Below are 15419 nucleotides of genomic sequence, written 5' to 3' on the forward strand. Positions count from 1 at the left end.
TTTTTTTTTTTTGGGTTTCTGGGGGGGGGGGGGGGGGGGGGGGGGGGGGGGGGCGGATATGAGGGCTAACCGAGGGGCGGTCACACGCAAATGGTTCGGGTCAGAATGGTATTCATGCGTGGCCCGCGGCAATTCAGGCGATCCTGTTTACCTTGCGTATGCCTCTTCCCAACCAATTCCAGTCCACCTGGCCAACCAACCGCACACCACCACCCACTAGCACCCACTACCAACCACCACCACCACCCACGGGGTCAATCTAATCTGCTTCTGCACTTGGCCAGTTTGGTCAAGATTTATGTGTGCCTTGCATTGCATAAGCGGCGCCATTTAAATGTCTGGGTTTGAATTGCTACACCGAGAGAAAATGCCATTTTTAACTACAAGTTTGTTTTATGAAACATTTCGTTTGCTCAAAACTAATTTATGGAAATTGAAATTTATAGAAAATATTTTTGAATATATGTCTAGAACTGTATTTGAAATCAACTGAAGTCACATTCTCTTCGCGTTTTAAAGTGTTGCAACTTGCCACTTACCCAAATACAACAACTTAGCCATCATATGTTCGGGCTTGTCGGAGCTGTGGGCGTGGTCAGTTGGTACAGGGCGGTGAATTGTCGTAGGGGCGGAGGTAAAAATTTATGGCCAGCGATTGCGAAGCTGATAAATTTAGTTTGCACTCAACTGGGCGCGGTCATAGCCTCACAGCGATGGTGTTGGAAATTATGACGCGTCAATTGGCGGGGGCAAACAGTGCCGCCCAACCTCAGAACCCCTGACTATCAGAACCCCTGAACCACGCAACCACTGCACCACTGCACCACTGTACCACCCAAGCAGCCAGTTCAGCAACCTCTTTTGAAGGAGCTGCGTGCGGAAGTGGCTGACTAAATTGCAGCTGGCTAAAACAACAATTGCTTTTGATTTAAGTTGCATTAAATTAGTTTCCACACGGCGCCTGATTAATGAGTGCAGCGAACTTTCTGACAGCGCCAACTTGCCGCCAAGGAAGTGGGCGTGGCACGACAGCCAGGTGGGGTCCTGCCGCAGACACTTAATCAAAAAGGCGGCGCTGAAAGAAGGTGATCAGTGGGCACGTGGCAGATGGCGATTTATGACCACTGGCAGCTGCACGGAAAATTAAAAAAAAATATGAAAAGTTCTCCGCATTGATTTGCGAAATCAAGTTGGATGGCTGGAATAAAAAGGTTAACACAGTGTTCATGCATTGCTATGCATAATTTATTATGCCACTCCCGATGCCTGTTAAAGGCAAATCAAAATGCACTTTATTGCACAACGAATGAAATGAAATGCAGCAAAATAATATGCCATTGCCGTCATTTTCTCGTCGATTGAAATGCAGAAGCGAAATGGCTGGAAGAACAGTGGGTGGTCCTGTGGCTCTGCTGACCACTTTGGCTATTTGCATAATATTGATTCCTTTTGCCAGCCTCGAAGCCTCGAAGCCTCCAACCATCGAACACGAGTCCGTAATGTCATTTCGAGTGTTTCATGCCCACCCACGATGCCACGATGGCCGCGAGCCATGGCATCACATCAGCAGCAGCATCCTTGACATGGACTATACAAATAAATTCTGGCCAACAAATTGGGTAAATGGATGGAGCTGCATCCCCCAACCCAGCGAGCATATGAAAGTCATGAGCCCCCACAATCAGCGCCGCTCTTGAGCTTCCGGGCTGGAAATTATGCAAATTGAGGCGCAGGCTGATGAACTCACGCCTCAGCCAGCTGCCAATAGAAAAACGCATTTGGCCGATGTTCGGTAATTAAGAGAGCCCGTTGGTGCGTTGGTGCATTGGTGCGTTGGCCCGATGGCCAGTTGGCCTAGTCATTGAAAAACTGGACGATAAATGCTAAAATGAGAGCTGCTGAACGTGGCAGTAGTTCCAGAGGAGGAGGACCAAAAGTGGGCCACTTCTAATGAGGTTCTGCTCTCGAACGGCCGGCCACCGGATTCGAGTGGGTTCGTCTTCGCACAGGTCACATATGGCAGCATGATCTTGCTGCACTGAACCAACTACCATACAACCCATCCACATAGCCAGTCGTTTACATGGGCACAACTGGTGACATTTGCATGCGAAACTGACTCGTTACGTTATGAATACCAGAGTTTCGAAAAGGCCAACAGCAGGTCAGCTGGAAACTGCAGTGGGTCTCGTATTTACGGCCCAAATTAGCGGTCGAATGATGCACTTTGTGCCGTCTCCCTGGCTCTGACATGCTTATTCCACTGACAAGAGAACCGAGCACGAGGCTCGCGGATATTAAGCCTTTGATTGATGGCCGCGAAATGTGGTAATAGTTTTCGCTGGAAAAGCTCTGGGGGTTGTGCACAGTTTCAATTAGCCCGACACCCAATTGTGGGGGCGGGGTTGCCTTGTTTTCACTGGTGTGTGTGGGGTTTTAAGAAGGGATGGGGCAGGGGGGTTGCCTGCACAAAGGCATCCACATAAAGTGGTTACAAGTATGCGGCAATTAGCATTTAACGAGCACCACATGCCAGCCACAAAGGCAGGACACGGCAGTGTGTCCTCAGACACTGGGGGAGTCCTGTCGACATAATAATATACACACAACTACAAGTAGCACACCCCAACACCAACACCAACACCAACATCAGCTGGGGAAAGTGTGGGTAAAAGGACAAAGTCATCGACAAAATACATGGGTCCCTGGGCAGAAAACTAGAAAACTCTTTTGTTGTCCCAGTCAACAATTTGAACCCCCTCCAGCCACGCCCCCTTGCCCGGACCAAAAACAAGCAGCTGCCATTGCCAGGCGGCCACCCACAAAAATCCTGATTACTTAACTAAATATGGCAGCTTATGGCGGGACACGGCCAGTGGCCAGTGGCACTAAACTCTCTGATTTACACGATTTGCATACGCTCAGCCAGAGGCGGAACATTCGAGCGCACTGCGAGACTTTAATTAGCATTCGCGGGGCTTTATCAGCCGCCAGCTGTCCACCTGACCCCTTCGAATATCCAATGAAGGCCAGGACAATGGCGGCTGAAGGCTTTAAGTTTCATTAACAACACAAAGGCGGCTTTTCTCTGGGCACCAAAAGCTTGACCGTATTTTTCACTGAACGGGAATTTCGTTTATAGTGACCCAATTATACAAGTTTCCACGCCAGTCATGCTACTATCTTTAATGAAATTAATGACTCAATGTTGCATTTAATCTAAGTGCTGCATTTTAAGCTTGATTCTTGGAAAACTTAACTTTGGCCTTATTCACAAGTGGCACACATATCAAAAGTACTTCACACTGGCAATGAAAGTGAAGCAAAATCCCTAAAACCAAGGCAAAATGTGCCTAAGCAGGTATAGTAGTAAATTGGAAAGTGAAAACCGCAAACACGGCTAATTAAGTTTGTCCTGCCCCGAAATAAAACTTTCCTTTGTGACCCACTCGGAGCCCATTCCGTAGCCGAGTTCATTAGCATGTCCCGTCTTCAATAATAACTCAGGGCAAAGACAGGCCAAGGCCCTGGAATCTATAGTCTTATCAGTGTACTCTTATCTGGAATACATAAATTCCAGGCTCGACTTGGCGTCTGCAAAGTTTCTTCGGTTACTTTGTTACTGCAGGAGAAGGAGGATGAGATGAAGACCTCCGGTGGAAGGTGGTGGGGCGCTAATTAAGACACGCAAAGTGCGGCTCTAAGACAAATGGTTCCGTGGCACGTAAGCGGCGCGTCAATCTTGGCCAGGGGCTATGGAACTTGGGCCATGGGTCGAGTCGAGTGTCCCGATACCCAAACAACACCCAAGCGACGCCCGCAGGCTCAGACATTTTCTCAGACTTTGGACATGTTTTGTTCTCGAAAAGTTGGCCAGTAAAACTCCCCGACCGCCGATTTGACGCCTCGTAAAAAATGTCAATGAAGTGATTTATAAAAGAGGCGCAGAGCAAATATGCTAATGCGTCTCTGTTAATGAAAGTTTTTAGCCTCACAATTGTACTACCGTGGTCATCGTGGGTCAGCGGCATATTAGCCATCCTACAATCTTGGCTCGAAAATAATGTCTTCATTTTTTTTTTCACCGATTTGGTTTTGCGTGCCTGGAGTTGCACATTAGACTTTAATGCCATATTTTATGCTGCCAGAACTTACATAAATTTATTGTGTTTGTGTGTGGCTGTGCGGGTACTAATCAAATCAAAAGAGTGACGGGCCTTCGCTTCCCTCTTTTCTCTGAATTACTAAGCAGACATGCAAACTTCTCTAGAGGTTTTGACTCAAGCCAAAGTCGCTGTCTCCCTCCCACACCAATACACCACTCACATCAATACACCCAAACTGTTGGCAGTCATGTGCGAAAAGATAGTAATGAAAAGAAATAATAATTATTGTTATGTATCTGATAATGAGCTTAGTATAACTCACTTAAAGACTTACGTTTGCGTTCTCCGAGCACTTTTAACAGAAAAATCTGCAAACACTTATTTCAGATCAAGCCACTGCTATTATCCTGAGCATAGCTGTGTGTGTTTAGATGTGGTTAGAAAAATAGCAGGCCACGTTGCGCATACGACGCGTTGCCTGTTGGCAAGGGGCCAACCAACCAAAACAACAATGCAGTCTCAACAACAACAATGGCAACAATAACAAGAGTCCTGGCTGTGCCAGCTCCATTGTTGTCCTCCTTGGCTATATTGTATTTTTTCCTTCGCCCGAATAACGGAAGGCGTTCCAAGGAAGGCGCATGTATAATTAGAGCTATGAAGCATGTCCGGTGAAGTTTGGCATTTAAATGTGGCAACAACAACAAAAGCAAAGGGGGTAAAAATTCAACGAATACAAAAAATTGAGTTTCCTTTTTTGAGCACAGGAGGATAGGGAATTTTGTTACGAATTCAACGAGGTATGACATTCTACTTTTGGACAACTACTTTTATTGCTATCGAAAAAAAAAGTGATTTTTTTTATCAAAAAAATATAAAAAAAAAATTTCTCAAAAACGTGATATTTTCAATCGGAGTTTTCGCTATAACTTGGCCAAAAATGGCCGCACAGCTAAAATAAAGACTGTTTTGTGCTGCTAATAAACATTGCTAACTATGTCTATTCCTACTTTTTCGGATTTCGAAAAAAAAAATTTTACAAATTTTTGCATTTTCGATAAGGGGTACCATCATCAAAATTTGCGAAAAATGGCCAAAAATTAGCATTTTAATGTATGTACATGGATCGATAGGGAATTTTGATACGAATTCAACGAGGTATGGCATTCCAGTTTTGGACAATTATTTTCACTGCTGTCGAAAAAAAACGGATTATTTTTTATCAAAAAATCCAAAAAAAAAATTTTTGTAAAAAATCGGATATTTTCAGTCGGCGTTTTTGCCATAACTTGGCCAAAAAAGGTGGCAGAGCTAAAATGAAGACGTTTTTGTGCTGCTAATAAACATAGCTAACTATCTCAACCAATATTTTTATAATTTTTGAAAAAAATTTTTTTTTACAAATTTTCGCATTTCTAATAAGGGGTATCAGGGCCAGCCAGCCAGCAGTAGCAGAGGTAGCCTGATCGCCATTTTGCCATTTCCAAGTTTGTAATTGGGCAGAGCCCCACAAGAGCCACCATTGTTGTTGGTGCCCAGATATATTTTATAATGCCACAAACATGCACGACTACCCCCCTCCCCCTCCCACATGCAAGTGTATGTGTGCACTCCGTTTAGTTTACGTACTGCGCCTCTGCATGCAAACAGAACACGGAGTGCATGGAGCAACTGGAGGATACCCCACCGTCCGGCCAGGAGAACCTAACCAACCGAATCCCGGGCTTACCAAAGGAGCAGAGCAGGGAGAAGGTAAAGCGGAACAGGAACTCTGTGTGCAACTTTATCTTTTGATTTATACAATAATAAACACAAATGTGCACAAAAGTTCTTTGTACTTTGTTCTTTGCTCTGGCAAAGCGGCAGAATTCCGAAAGTTAAATCGGAAAATGTTTACATGAGCAGTTGACTCCTGCTAATTGGAAGTCCTGTCAAAAGCCACTCCTCTTCGGGGAGAGTCCTTCTCGTTGCATATTACAACAGCTTATTTCTGAGACTTACGACCGGCCAAATGCCGGTCCTCCTCCCTGTGGGTCCACCGAGACCGGCTGTCCATTAAGAGGGATGCACCGAAAACAGCAACGAAAACAGCAACGAAAACAGCACCGAAAACATCAGCGACACACGAAGGCAGATCGATTTTCAATTGTGTCCCACTGAAGTTGGGTTGCCGGCGGTGGGGGCGTTGGGGCAATTCAATGAATCGTAAGTGGCCTGGCCCTCCCACAGAAGTGTGCCCTAACCCATTAAATGCAAGCAACTGCAATCGAACACGCAACCCTTGGCGCAGTCACAAAACGTTAATGCAACTGAGCCGACGGGCCACAGTGTTGCCAACTTGATAGGGCTCTTTGAAAATAAATCCCGAAAGTGTTAACATTAGTTGTAAATAACATTTTCAGCTTACTACTTATTAAATTGAATTTTTATTACTTTAAATACATATACTTGACCTATACAGCTGAATATTTTTGGATCTTTGTAATCGCCATCACTGTCACCGAAAATAGGTAGTTAAGACTCCGTGCTCCATGCACCAAGTTCCATATTCCACGTGGGCTCCCATGTGCCGGCGGTGGTGTCAATGTGGTGCACATTAAGCTTAACACCGCTTAAACGCGAGCACCGCCGAAATGCCACTTTAAGGCGCTGCCTGTAATGGCCGCCAACTCACTGGCATTCGCGTTCTCATTCTCATTCACATTCACATTCACATTCTCATTCGGTATTCGACGGAGGCGCCGCGTAATAATGTTAAATGTCAGGTGCAATGCAGCTGTCCCTGCCGCAATCGAAGTGGCTCTGCAAGTGGAAATGGGAGTCGAACCGGGAGTGAAACCCGGAGTTGAAGCGCACCAGCAGGCACTAATTAAGTTGCCCGCCAGCCGCGTAACTGCCATAAAATATGCGCAGTGGGAATTCGAATTCGGATCCGGAGCCAGATCGCTTTGTCGGCCCATCGCAGTTGCAATTGCAGTTGCAGTTGCAATTGCAATTGGAGTTGCAACGCCAGTCGTACGTTGTTTATGGCATCGGGCTAAGCGAAGTCGACGCGAGTCAAGAAGTTCTCCATTTGTTTTCAGGCTTAACTTTACACGCCACATGCAACCAGAGATGTGCCGTGGAAGGGGCACTGCTGTGGGTCTTGCCCCATCAGTCGGAAGCGTGGAAGTCGTAGATAAATGTCTTACTCAGCCAGGAGCTGGGCCCACCACTAACCGGCTTTAAGAAAGCGAATCAAACAATCGTGTTGCTTGGTAAAAAATATTTACTTACATTTAAGATATAAATTACTAGTTCTATTAGGAGTGGAGAAGGAGAATCGTTCTTACAACTAATTTTCAGCGTGTGTCGAAGTCGTCACTTTGATCTCCTCGAGGTTTTGGGGTACGTTCTCATCTATCTGTGATTTCTGTTTGACAAGAGCGGGAGTTTTTGGTTTTGGTCGCAGGAAGTAGTCGAGACCACCGAAAGGAGCCTCAATAAGTAAGTGCATCACATAAGCAAACAGCACCGCAAATCCAAAGGTGGACCAGAAGTTGAGCATCTAGAGAGATTATGAACACAGTTGAAGATATCAAATGTTACCGCAAAATGTTGAAATACTTACAATGGTGTAGTTGGAGAAATATGCATTCACTCGCATGCTTCTCACATTGATTTCCTGGAAGAATATGTGCCACATGTACACGGAAAAGGATAGTCTGGATAGCGGTTGCCACAGCGGGGAGGAGAGGAAACTATTGGCCAGTCCTCCGTATCCATTCATGCAGGCGAAGATCACCCAGCAGAGGGCCATGCTCCAGCCCACTCGAGTCAGAGTGTAGTAGGAAGCCTCCGCAAAGGTGGACAGATCTTGACCCGTCCACTTGGCGTACGGGAGCAGGGCGAAGATCGAGGTGAAGAACATGGCCAGGCAGAGGACCCATCCTGACCACACGGCTACCTTGCTAAGCTGGATCTTCTTTCCCCTGTTCAAGTGCAGAATGTAGCCGAAGAGAAATCCTGTCAACCATGGCGTAGCATGGGTATGGGTAGCAAAGTACATATCCTTTTGTGCATCTAGTGAAAAATGCCTAGACAAATATAAGTGGTATGAAAACAAATTTACAAAAGAAAAGTAAAAGTATTTTTTCATACTTGAGCACCAGGGAGTACTTGTTGACCATTATGGTGGCAAAGAGACAGCCGGAAAGTAATACGATTAGCACGAAAATGCCAGCAGCTGCTTTCTTTCCCCACTTGTAGAGTGCGATAAGCAGGATCGGCGATAGGATGAATAGCTGCATGTCCACCGACAGATACCAGGTATGACCAACGCACTAAGGTCCAGCGAATTGATATCAGTTTATGATTGAGATAAGCACAGACCAGGACCTACCTTTTCGTTGGTGTAGTTATTCACGAAGAGCAGAGTCCAATACCAACCATTTTCACAATCCACCTTTCCCGAGTACCCACTGGCAAATCGAGGTCCGTCTGCTACGATGGGCATGAGTTTCATATACATCAAAATGGCCATCGCCAAAAGGGGAACGATGCGGATGACGCGATGTAGGTACATCATAGGAACGTTCAGTTTACCTTTTGTTCTATGGAGGCAATCCAATATCATCATGGAACGTTTAAAAGTAACTTAAGAGTCGTCTTACCTATCCATCAAACGCAACGAAATCAGAGCCACCAATAGTCCGCCGAGGACGAAGAACGAATCAACAGCGAAAAAGCCATGCAGAATAAAACTGGCATATGGTGTCTCCTCCCACTATACAATGAATGATTCATTTGAAACATATAAATTTAATTATATGAAATTTATAATTTCTTACCGAGATGACATGGAAGAGATTGATATTTGAAGCAACAGTTGCCATTACATATTGATGGCAGTAGACCACCCAAATGAGCGACAGGCATCGAATTCCATGAAGACAGTCGATCACATTTGGATTAGAGTTCACTTCTACAATGCGAAATAGAGCTCGTGAGTGCGCCCTAGCCGAAAATACCTTTACAATGGCGGGAAGTTGTTCTGAAAAGATCGCTAATCGTTTAGAGAATTTATTCGGATCGATAAAATTTTGTTTACTCACCCTGATTCTTCACCAGACAGTAGTCCCACAACGTAAACAAAGCCACTAAGGAGCCCATCACCGATAAGATCACTCTGTAATCAGCAGCATTAGCCGAAAACTGATTTCAAAGTCTGCGCACCACTTACATCATAAAAATGGTGAGTCCGTTCCAGGGTTCACTTTCACTAGTCTGGCAACTGGACTCGCTGATACTCATGGCCGAGCTGGGAATAGTGACGTTAAGCAGCTGTTTCATCAACGAACCCACGAACGTGTTCATCTGAGTTGCCGAGCAGGAAGCCGGTAGGCAAGTGGCAATGTTAAAACGCCCAATGATCGAGCTCTGGACTCCCAGCGCCTGGGCAGGAGACACTGAAAGAAAACAGTACTTTCCCTGGATGGTTCTGCCCAGGCTGACTTCCTTGTTGATGTTGAGGCACTCGTCGAAGTTTCCCAGGTCGTACATGTTTCCCGTGAGTAGACCAGATGGCTTGGAACCCCAGGCGTCGAACACTGACGCAATACAGATGATACGGCATTTAAAATCCCACTCGGTTTCGGTTTAAAGTTCACTTACTTTTCAGTGCCCAGTATTGGCCATTTGATAGTCCAGTCATTAGCGAAGCTAAATCGCTTAGGCACAGCATATCCTCCAAACCTGGAGCTCGGGAGTCCAGAGTGCTTAGCTCCTCCACATTAAATTTCATTCCTTGACCAACAAAGTCCAGGGCAAAGGCTCTGAGTTGCGTGACGCGCTGGATATCTGACAGGACATCTTCGTCATTCGGTCGTCCTGCATTGATGACGACAAGCCCGCAAAGGAAAATTACTCCGACTATGTTCACCATAATGGCACAACTCGTATTAATGGTTTCTAAGCGAACTCGGACCCCTTTTATATGCGAATTAATAGGAGATAAGCACCGTCTACAAGAACCATCAATGGCATTAGTCATTTCAAAACCGATTAAATGGAAAACGACCGATAAGCCAATCTTTGCAGTTATCAATGTTTTTAAAACTAAGTACCAATAGAAACGTGGTAAGATTAAGTACACGAAATCTCTGTAATCTATCGCGCAAGGCATAAATAATGTTATGCACCTAGGAATATGTAAGGTACGCGGATTATTATACCCCTTACTCGTAGAGTAAAAGGGTATATTAGATTCGTTGAAAAGTATATAACCGAACCGATTGAAGGAAGCATATATACTCTTGACCAGGATCAATAGCCAAGTCGATCTGACCATATCCGTCTGTCTATAAAAGCTAGAAAATTAAGAATAAGCAGGCAGATTCCAGAGACATTGAAGTATTTGTTTTGGTTCGTTTTTTTACCTTGCTTGGTAAAAAATAATATACGTTTATTTACTTACATTAAGATATAAATTATTAGGACTAGGATTGCAGGATCATCCATCTGTGATTTCTGTTCAATAAGAACGGGAGTTCCATCCAACTCAAGTAAGAGTGTAGTAAGAATTTATTCGGATCGATAAGATTTTGTTTATTCACCCTGATTCTTCACCAGACACTAGTCCCACAAAGTAAACCAAGCCACTAAGCAGCCCTTCAGCATGCATTAGCCGAAAACTGATTTCAAAGTCTGCGCACCACTTACATACATCATCAAAATGGTGACTCCGTCCCAGGGTTCACTTTCACTAGTCTGGCAACTGGATTCGCTGATACTCATGACCGAGCTGACGTTAAGCAGTTGTTTTGTTTAGACACATCATATAGACATATAGACTTGGCAATCGGGAGTCCAGAGTGCTCAGCTCCTCCACATAAAAATCCCTAACTTGACCAACGAAATCAAGGGCAAAGGCTCTGACAGAACTTATGGTCATTCGGTTGTCCTGCATTGATAACGGCTAACACTACAAACACCATTAATGACATTAGTCATTTCACAATCAGCAGAATGCAAAACGCCTGAGAAGCCTATCTTTGCAGATAACAATGCTTCAAAACATAGTAGCAATAGAGATTTGGTAAGATTAAGCTCAAAATCTCTGTTACTTAAAACATCGTTATCAAACACGTGACAATTGCTTTTATGCACCTTGAAAAATACGTGAGGCACGCGGATTAAGGAGTCACATGGTTTTTGCAATTTTAATCAATAATGATATTTATTGCTGATTTCATTCAGTCTTTTCAGCCAGTTGGTCAGTACTTGAGTCAGTGCCTTCCAGTTCTCTTTGGTTACTTGAGTCAACATTATCTACATTGCCTTCTCCCACTTGTTCTGAAACAGTTCTCGGTTTAATCTCTGCTGGTGCTTTCATCTTTGGGCGTAAAAGGATGTCAAGTCCGCCAATAGGAGCCTCAATAAGCAAGTGCAGTAGATAGGAAAAGAGCACTGTGAAACCCATGGTTGACCAGAAGTTAAGCATCTGAAAAAGGGTAATAAGATAGAAATGATTCTTATTATTGATAGTACCCGTTTACTTACCACTTGGTAATTGGTGAAGTAAGTATTTGTTCTAACAATTCGTTTGTTAATTTCCTGTAAGAAACTGTGCCATATGTAAATGGAATATGACAGTTTGGAAAGAGGTTGCCACAGCGGAGAGGAGAGAAAACTGTTGGCCAGACCGCCGTATCCTTGCATACAGGCGAAGACCACCCAACCAATTGCCATGGGCCAGCCCACACGGGTCAGGGTGTAATAAGATGACACCTCGAGGGTGGTCATTAGCCAAGGCTTTCCCGACTCAATTTTGGGATAGAGTGCGAAGATCGAAGTGAAGAGCATGGCCAGGCAAAGAATCCATCCAGACCAGGCGGCCATCCAGTTCAGTTTAAACTTCCTTCCCTTATTCAAGTACATGAAGTATCCAAATAAGAATCCAATGAGCCACGGAGCAGCGTGAGTATGGGTGTAGAAATACACTTTCTTTTGCAAGGAAAAATCAAGGCTGTGAAATAACAAAGTTTAAAAGTTTTTCAGTTTTCGGACAAAAGAATATTCTGTTATCTTACCTCTTTAAAGAATAGTGGTTAACCATCATGGTGGCGAACAGACATCCAGATAGCAGAACTATTAAAACGAATATGGCAGCAGCGGCCTTCTTGCCCCATTTGTATAGAGCAAATAGCAGGATAGGAGATATCAGGAATAGCTGCATGTCCACCGCCAAATACCAGGTATGATCTAGGCACTGAAATATTACGGTTTTGGTTCACAGACTTCAATAAACCACTATAAATCAAAGATCAGCTTCCACTTACCATATCTTTGGCGAAATTAGATACGAAAAGCAGGGTCATGTACCACGTTTTTGCACATGATGCTTTCTTACTATATCCGCCTTTGAAAAGTGGCCCATCCCCCAAAACACCTGTAAGTTGGGTATAGACCAGAATAGAAATGGCTAAAATGGGAAGAATGCGGATCAAGCGGCGAAGATACATTATTGGCACATTCATTCTGCCTTTGTTTCTGCAAATTGTTCCCAGTGTATTCAATGAAACCAAGAAACCACCGATAAAGAAAAATGAATCGACTGAAAAATTTCCCTCCAGAAAAAACATTGCGAAAGGCGTTTGAATCCACTAGAAAATTAAAAACAAATGTATATAGGAGCAATTAAATATTTAATGTACCTTTGACAACATGAATGTTTACTTACCGAAAGAAAACTGAATCGGTTAATGTTTGGCGCAGAAAATACGTTATCATACTGATGAATCCAAACAACCCAGAAAAGAGACATGCACCGAATTCCGTGAAGGCATTCAATTACATTCGGGTTCGATTTGTTTTCCACAACGCGGAAAAGTGCACGCGAGTTGGCCCTGGCTGAAAACAACTTGACAGCCGTGGGAAGTTGATCTGTTATGTAAGAATAATAATAATAATAATTAGTTTATGTTTTGGATATAGAATTATGAACATAATCTACCTTGGCTTCTGACCAAGAAGTAGTCGTACAACGTAGCTATAGTCACGGCAACGGCCATCAGTGATAATATGACTCTGTAATCAGAAAGCCTTAGAAGCCACTTCAATGAAGATTCAAACCTTCTTACATTGTTAAAATGGTCAGTCCATTCCAGGGTTCCCTTTCGGCTGTCTGGCAAGAATCCTCGCTAATACTCATGGCCGTACTGGGTATAGTCACGTTCAGTATCCTCTTCAATATCTGATCCACGAACTTGTTCATGTGAGTGGCCGAACAGGAAGCCGGAAAGCAAGTTGCGGTTTTCATTTTCACTATGCCGGATAATGAACTCTGAACGCCCAAAATTTTTGCGGGTGAGACGTCTAAAAAGCAGTATTTTCCACGTAAGCTGTCCTTCTTGATGTTGATGCACTCGTCGAAGTTTCCCAAGTCGTACACGTTGCCCGTGAAAATACCAGATGGTATGCCTCCCCATGAGTCAATCACTGCCAATGCAAGGGTATTACTTTCAATCTCGCAGATTACTTAGATTGACTTACTTTTCAATGCCCAATATTGTCCACCTTGGAGAGCCGAGACGAGCATGGATATGTCATTGAGGCACTGAAGATCATCCTGTGTGGGCAACAGGGAGTCGAAGAGGCTCAAATCACCAAGCGTTACATTTCGAAAATAGTCGGCGAACTCAATACCCAACGGCTTGAGCTTCCTCAGACGCTGGAATTCTTCCAGGACACTTCTGTCCTCAGGCTGTGTGGCACTGATGAGCGCAAGCCCACTAAGCAGAAAAAAACCGAGAATTTTAACCATGCTAACTGAATCGCAATTAATGGCCTCTGTCCAAATCGTGAGCGTTTATATACAAGCGATAACTATTGGGTGCGATAAGGGCAAGGTTGACTTATTTAAGTGGAGACTCGAATACTACTACCCTGCTTCCTTTGAAAAACGAGCCGCAGTACTCAGTTGTCATAGTCCAAATCTTATTTTCAACATGTACATAAACACGTTACGTATCTTCCTGATTTTACTGCAAATTATTTATGTAACTGTAACTTAATAAATTCAGTTTCCGGACTTACGCTGTAAAAAATTGATAAAATTAGAATGCACTTTGCAATTGCTGGGAACAACAATTGTCGCCAGGCTGAATGCGGAAAACAATTTTTTCCATTGAAAGTCTATCAGTCGTATATTGTTTAGAATTCGACCAAAAAAGATTTCGCAGAATAGTGGCCAACAGGTTGTCATTCCTAACCAGGAATCAAGTGGCCATCGGTTGGGTTTGATATTACGGTTTAGGGTGATATGTTATTATACCCATTACTCGTAGAGTAAATTTGTTGAGAAGTATGTACTAGGTAGAAGCATCCTTCGGACCCTATAATATATATATTCTTGACCAGTATCACATGCCGATTCGATCTGGAAATGTCCGTCCGTTTGTCCGTCCGCATGTCCGTATGAACGACTCGGTCTCAGCAACTATAAAAGTAAGATAGTTGAGGTTAAGCATGCTGAGAAAAAAAAGCTGCGCAAGTTTGATTCCTGATATTGGCCACGCCCACATACCGATCAAAACTAGTACAATTATAATGAATATTATCTAAAATTCGCAGTAGCTGAAATGCCCTTTAGAAGAAGATTTTGGGACCTAAACTGCTTAAATTCTTTACTATTGGGGTTTATACTATAATCACTTTGCAACTTGGTTTCTTATGATTTTATTTATGGCCGCTTTATAATTTCAACAGAAATTTATTCAAGTGAGTGACTAGACCAAAAGTCGTTATCGATTGGATTGAGTTCAGCAGAAAGCTGTAATCAGTTTATGTATCATTGAAATTAAAGGAAAATTATTTTATGAATTTATTGAAATGTGGGTCTTATACCTATGTGCTCTTTCTTACACAATACAAGTTTTTTCTGAGCACTTGGCGGTAAAGGGCGGGAACTGCTGTCAAAGCTATTCAATTGGAAGCTTATTAAGTGTCACTTGCGGTCTCACCAACTAAAAATTGCCAAGGTAAATACTACTTAAGTCATATGAAGTTAACTGATAAAACGCGATCTATGGCATTAAAGTTGTCCAAGTGACGTGAAGGTGGCCAACTTGATAAGCTAATCAAAGGTAGACAATAATTTCTGGTAGCTTAGACATTCATTTATTGGGGACACCCAATATTGTTTCTATGAGTTTTAATATTCTCTTTATAATAATCATACATTTTGTTATTGTTCCTTAAATTTAATCATCAGCAGGGGCTAAATCGGTTGATCATAAGACATTGTGATACATTTTGAAAGTCATAAGCGAACTT

At 43.5% G+C, this 15419-nt stretch overlaps 2 protein-coding genes across 3 annotated transcripts; both read right to left on the reverse strand.

Annotated features, from left to right (window-relative positions):
* Nucleotides 1-7365: 7365 nt before the first annotated feature.
* LOC120451794 (nose resistant to fluoxetine protein 6) lies at nt 7366-10029 on the reverse strand. 2 transcript variants are annotated; one of them, XM_039635749.1, is made up of 10 exons: nt 9759-10021; nt 9328-9694; nt 9200-9273; nt 8936-9138; nt 8759-8871; nt 8691-8698; nt 8488-8588; nt 8247-8428; nt 7717-8182; nt 7366-7653 (listed from the first exon to the last, which is right to left on the reverse strand). In XM_039635749.1, exons 1-10 carry the CDS (start codon nt 9886-9888, stop codon nt 7441-7443), a joined length of 1857 nt encoding a protein of 618 aa, XP_039491683.1. In that variant the 5' UTR covers nt 9889-10021; the 3' UTR covers nt 7366-7440. The 2 variants fall into 2 exon arrangements, with proteins under 2 accessions (XP_039491683.1, XP_039491681.1); XM_039635747.1 differs by having other exon boundaries at nt 8488-8698; nt 9759-10029.
* Nucleotides 10030-11287: 1258 nt separating this feature from the next.
* LOC120453971 (nose resistant to fluoxetine protein 6-like) lies at nt 11288-13936 on the reverse strand. Its single transcript, XM_039638923.2, has 8 exons — nt 13638-13936; nt 13226-13583; nt 13099-13172; nt 12826-13028; nt 12425-12748; nt 12176-12354; nt 11646-12111; nt 11288-11586 (listed from the first exon to the last, which is right to left on the reverse strand). Exons 1-8 carry the CDS (start codon nt 13906-13908, stop codon nt 11335-11337), a joined length of 2127 nt encoding a protein of 708 aa, XP_039494857.1. The 5' UTR covers nt 13909-13936; the 3' UTR covers nt 11288-11334.
* Nucleotides 13937-15419: the final 1483 nt, after the last annotated feature.

Source organism: Drosophila santomea, chromosome 3R (assembly GCF_016746245.2).
Source record: "Drosophila santomea strain STO CAGO 1482 chromosome 3R, Prin_Dsan_1.1, whole genome shotgun sequence".
Lineage (NCBI taxonomy): Eukaryota > Metazoa > Arthropoda > Insecta > Diptera > Drosophilidae > Drosophila > Drosophila santomea.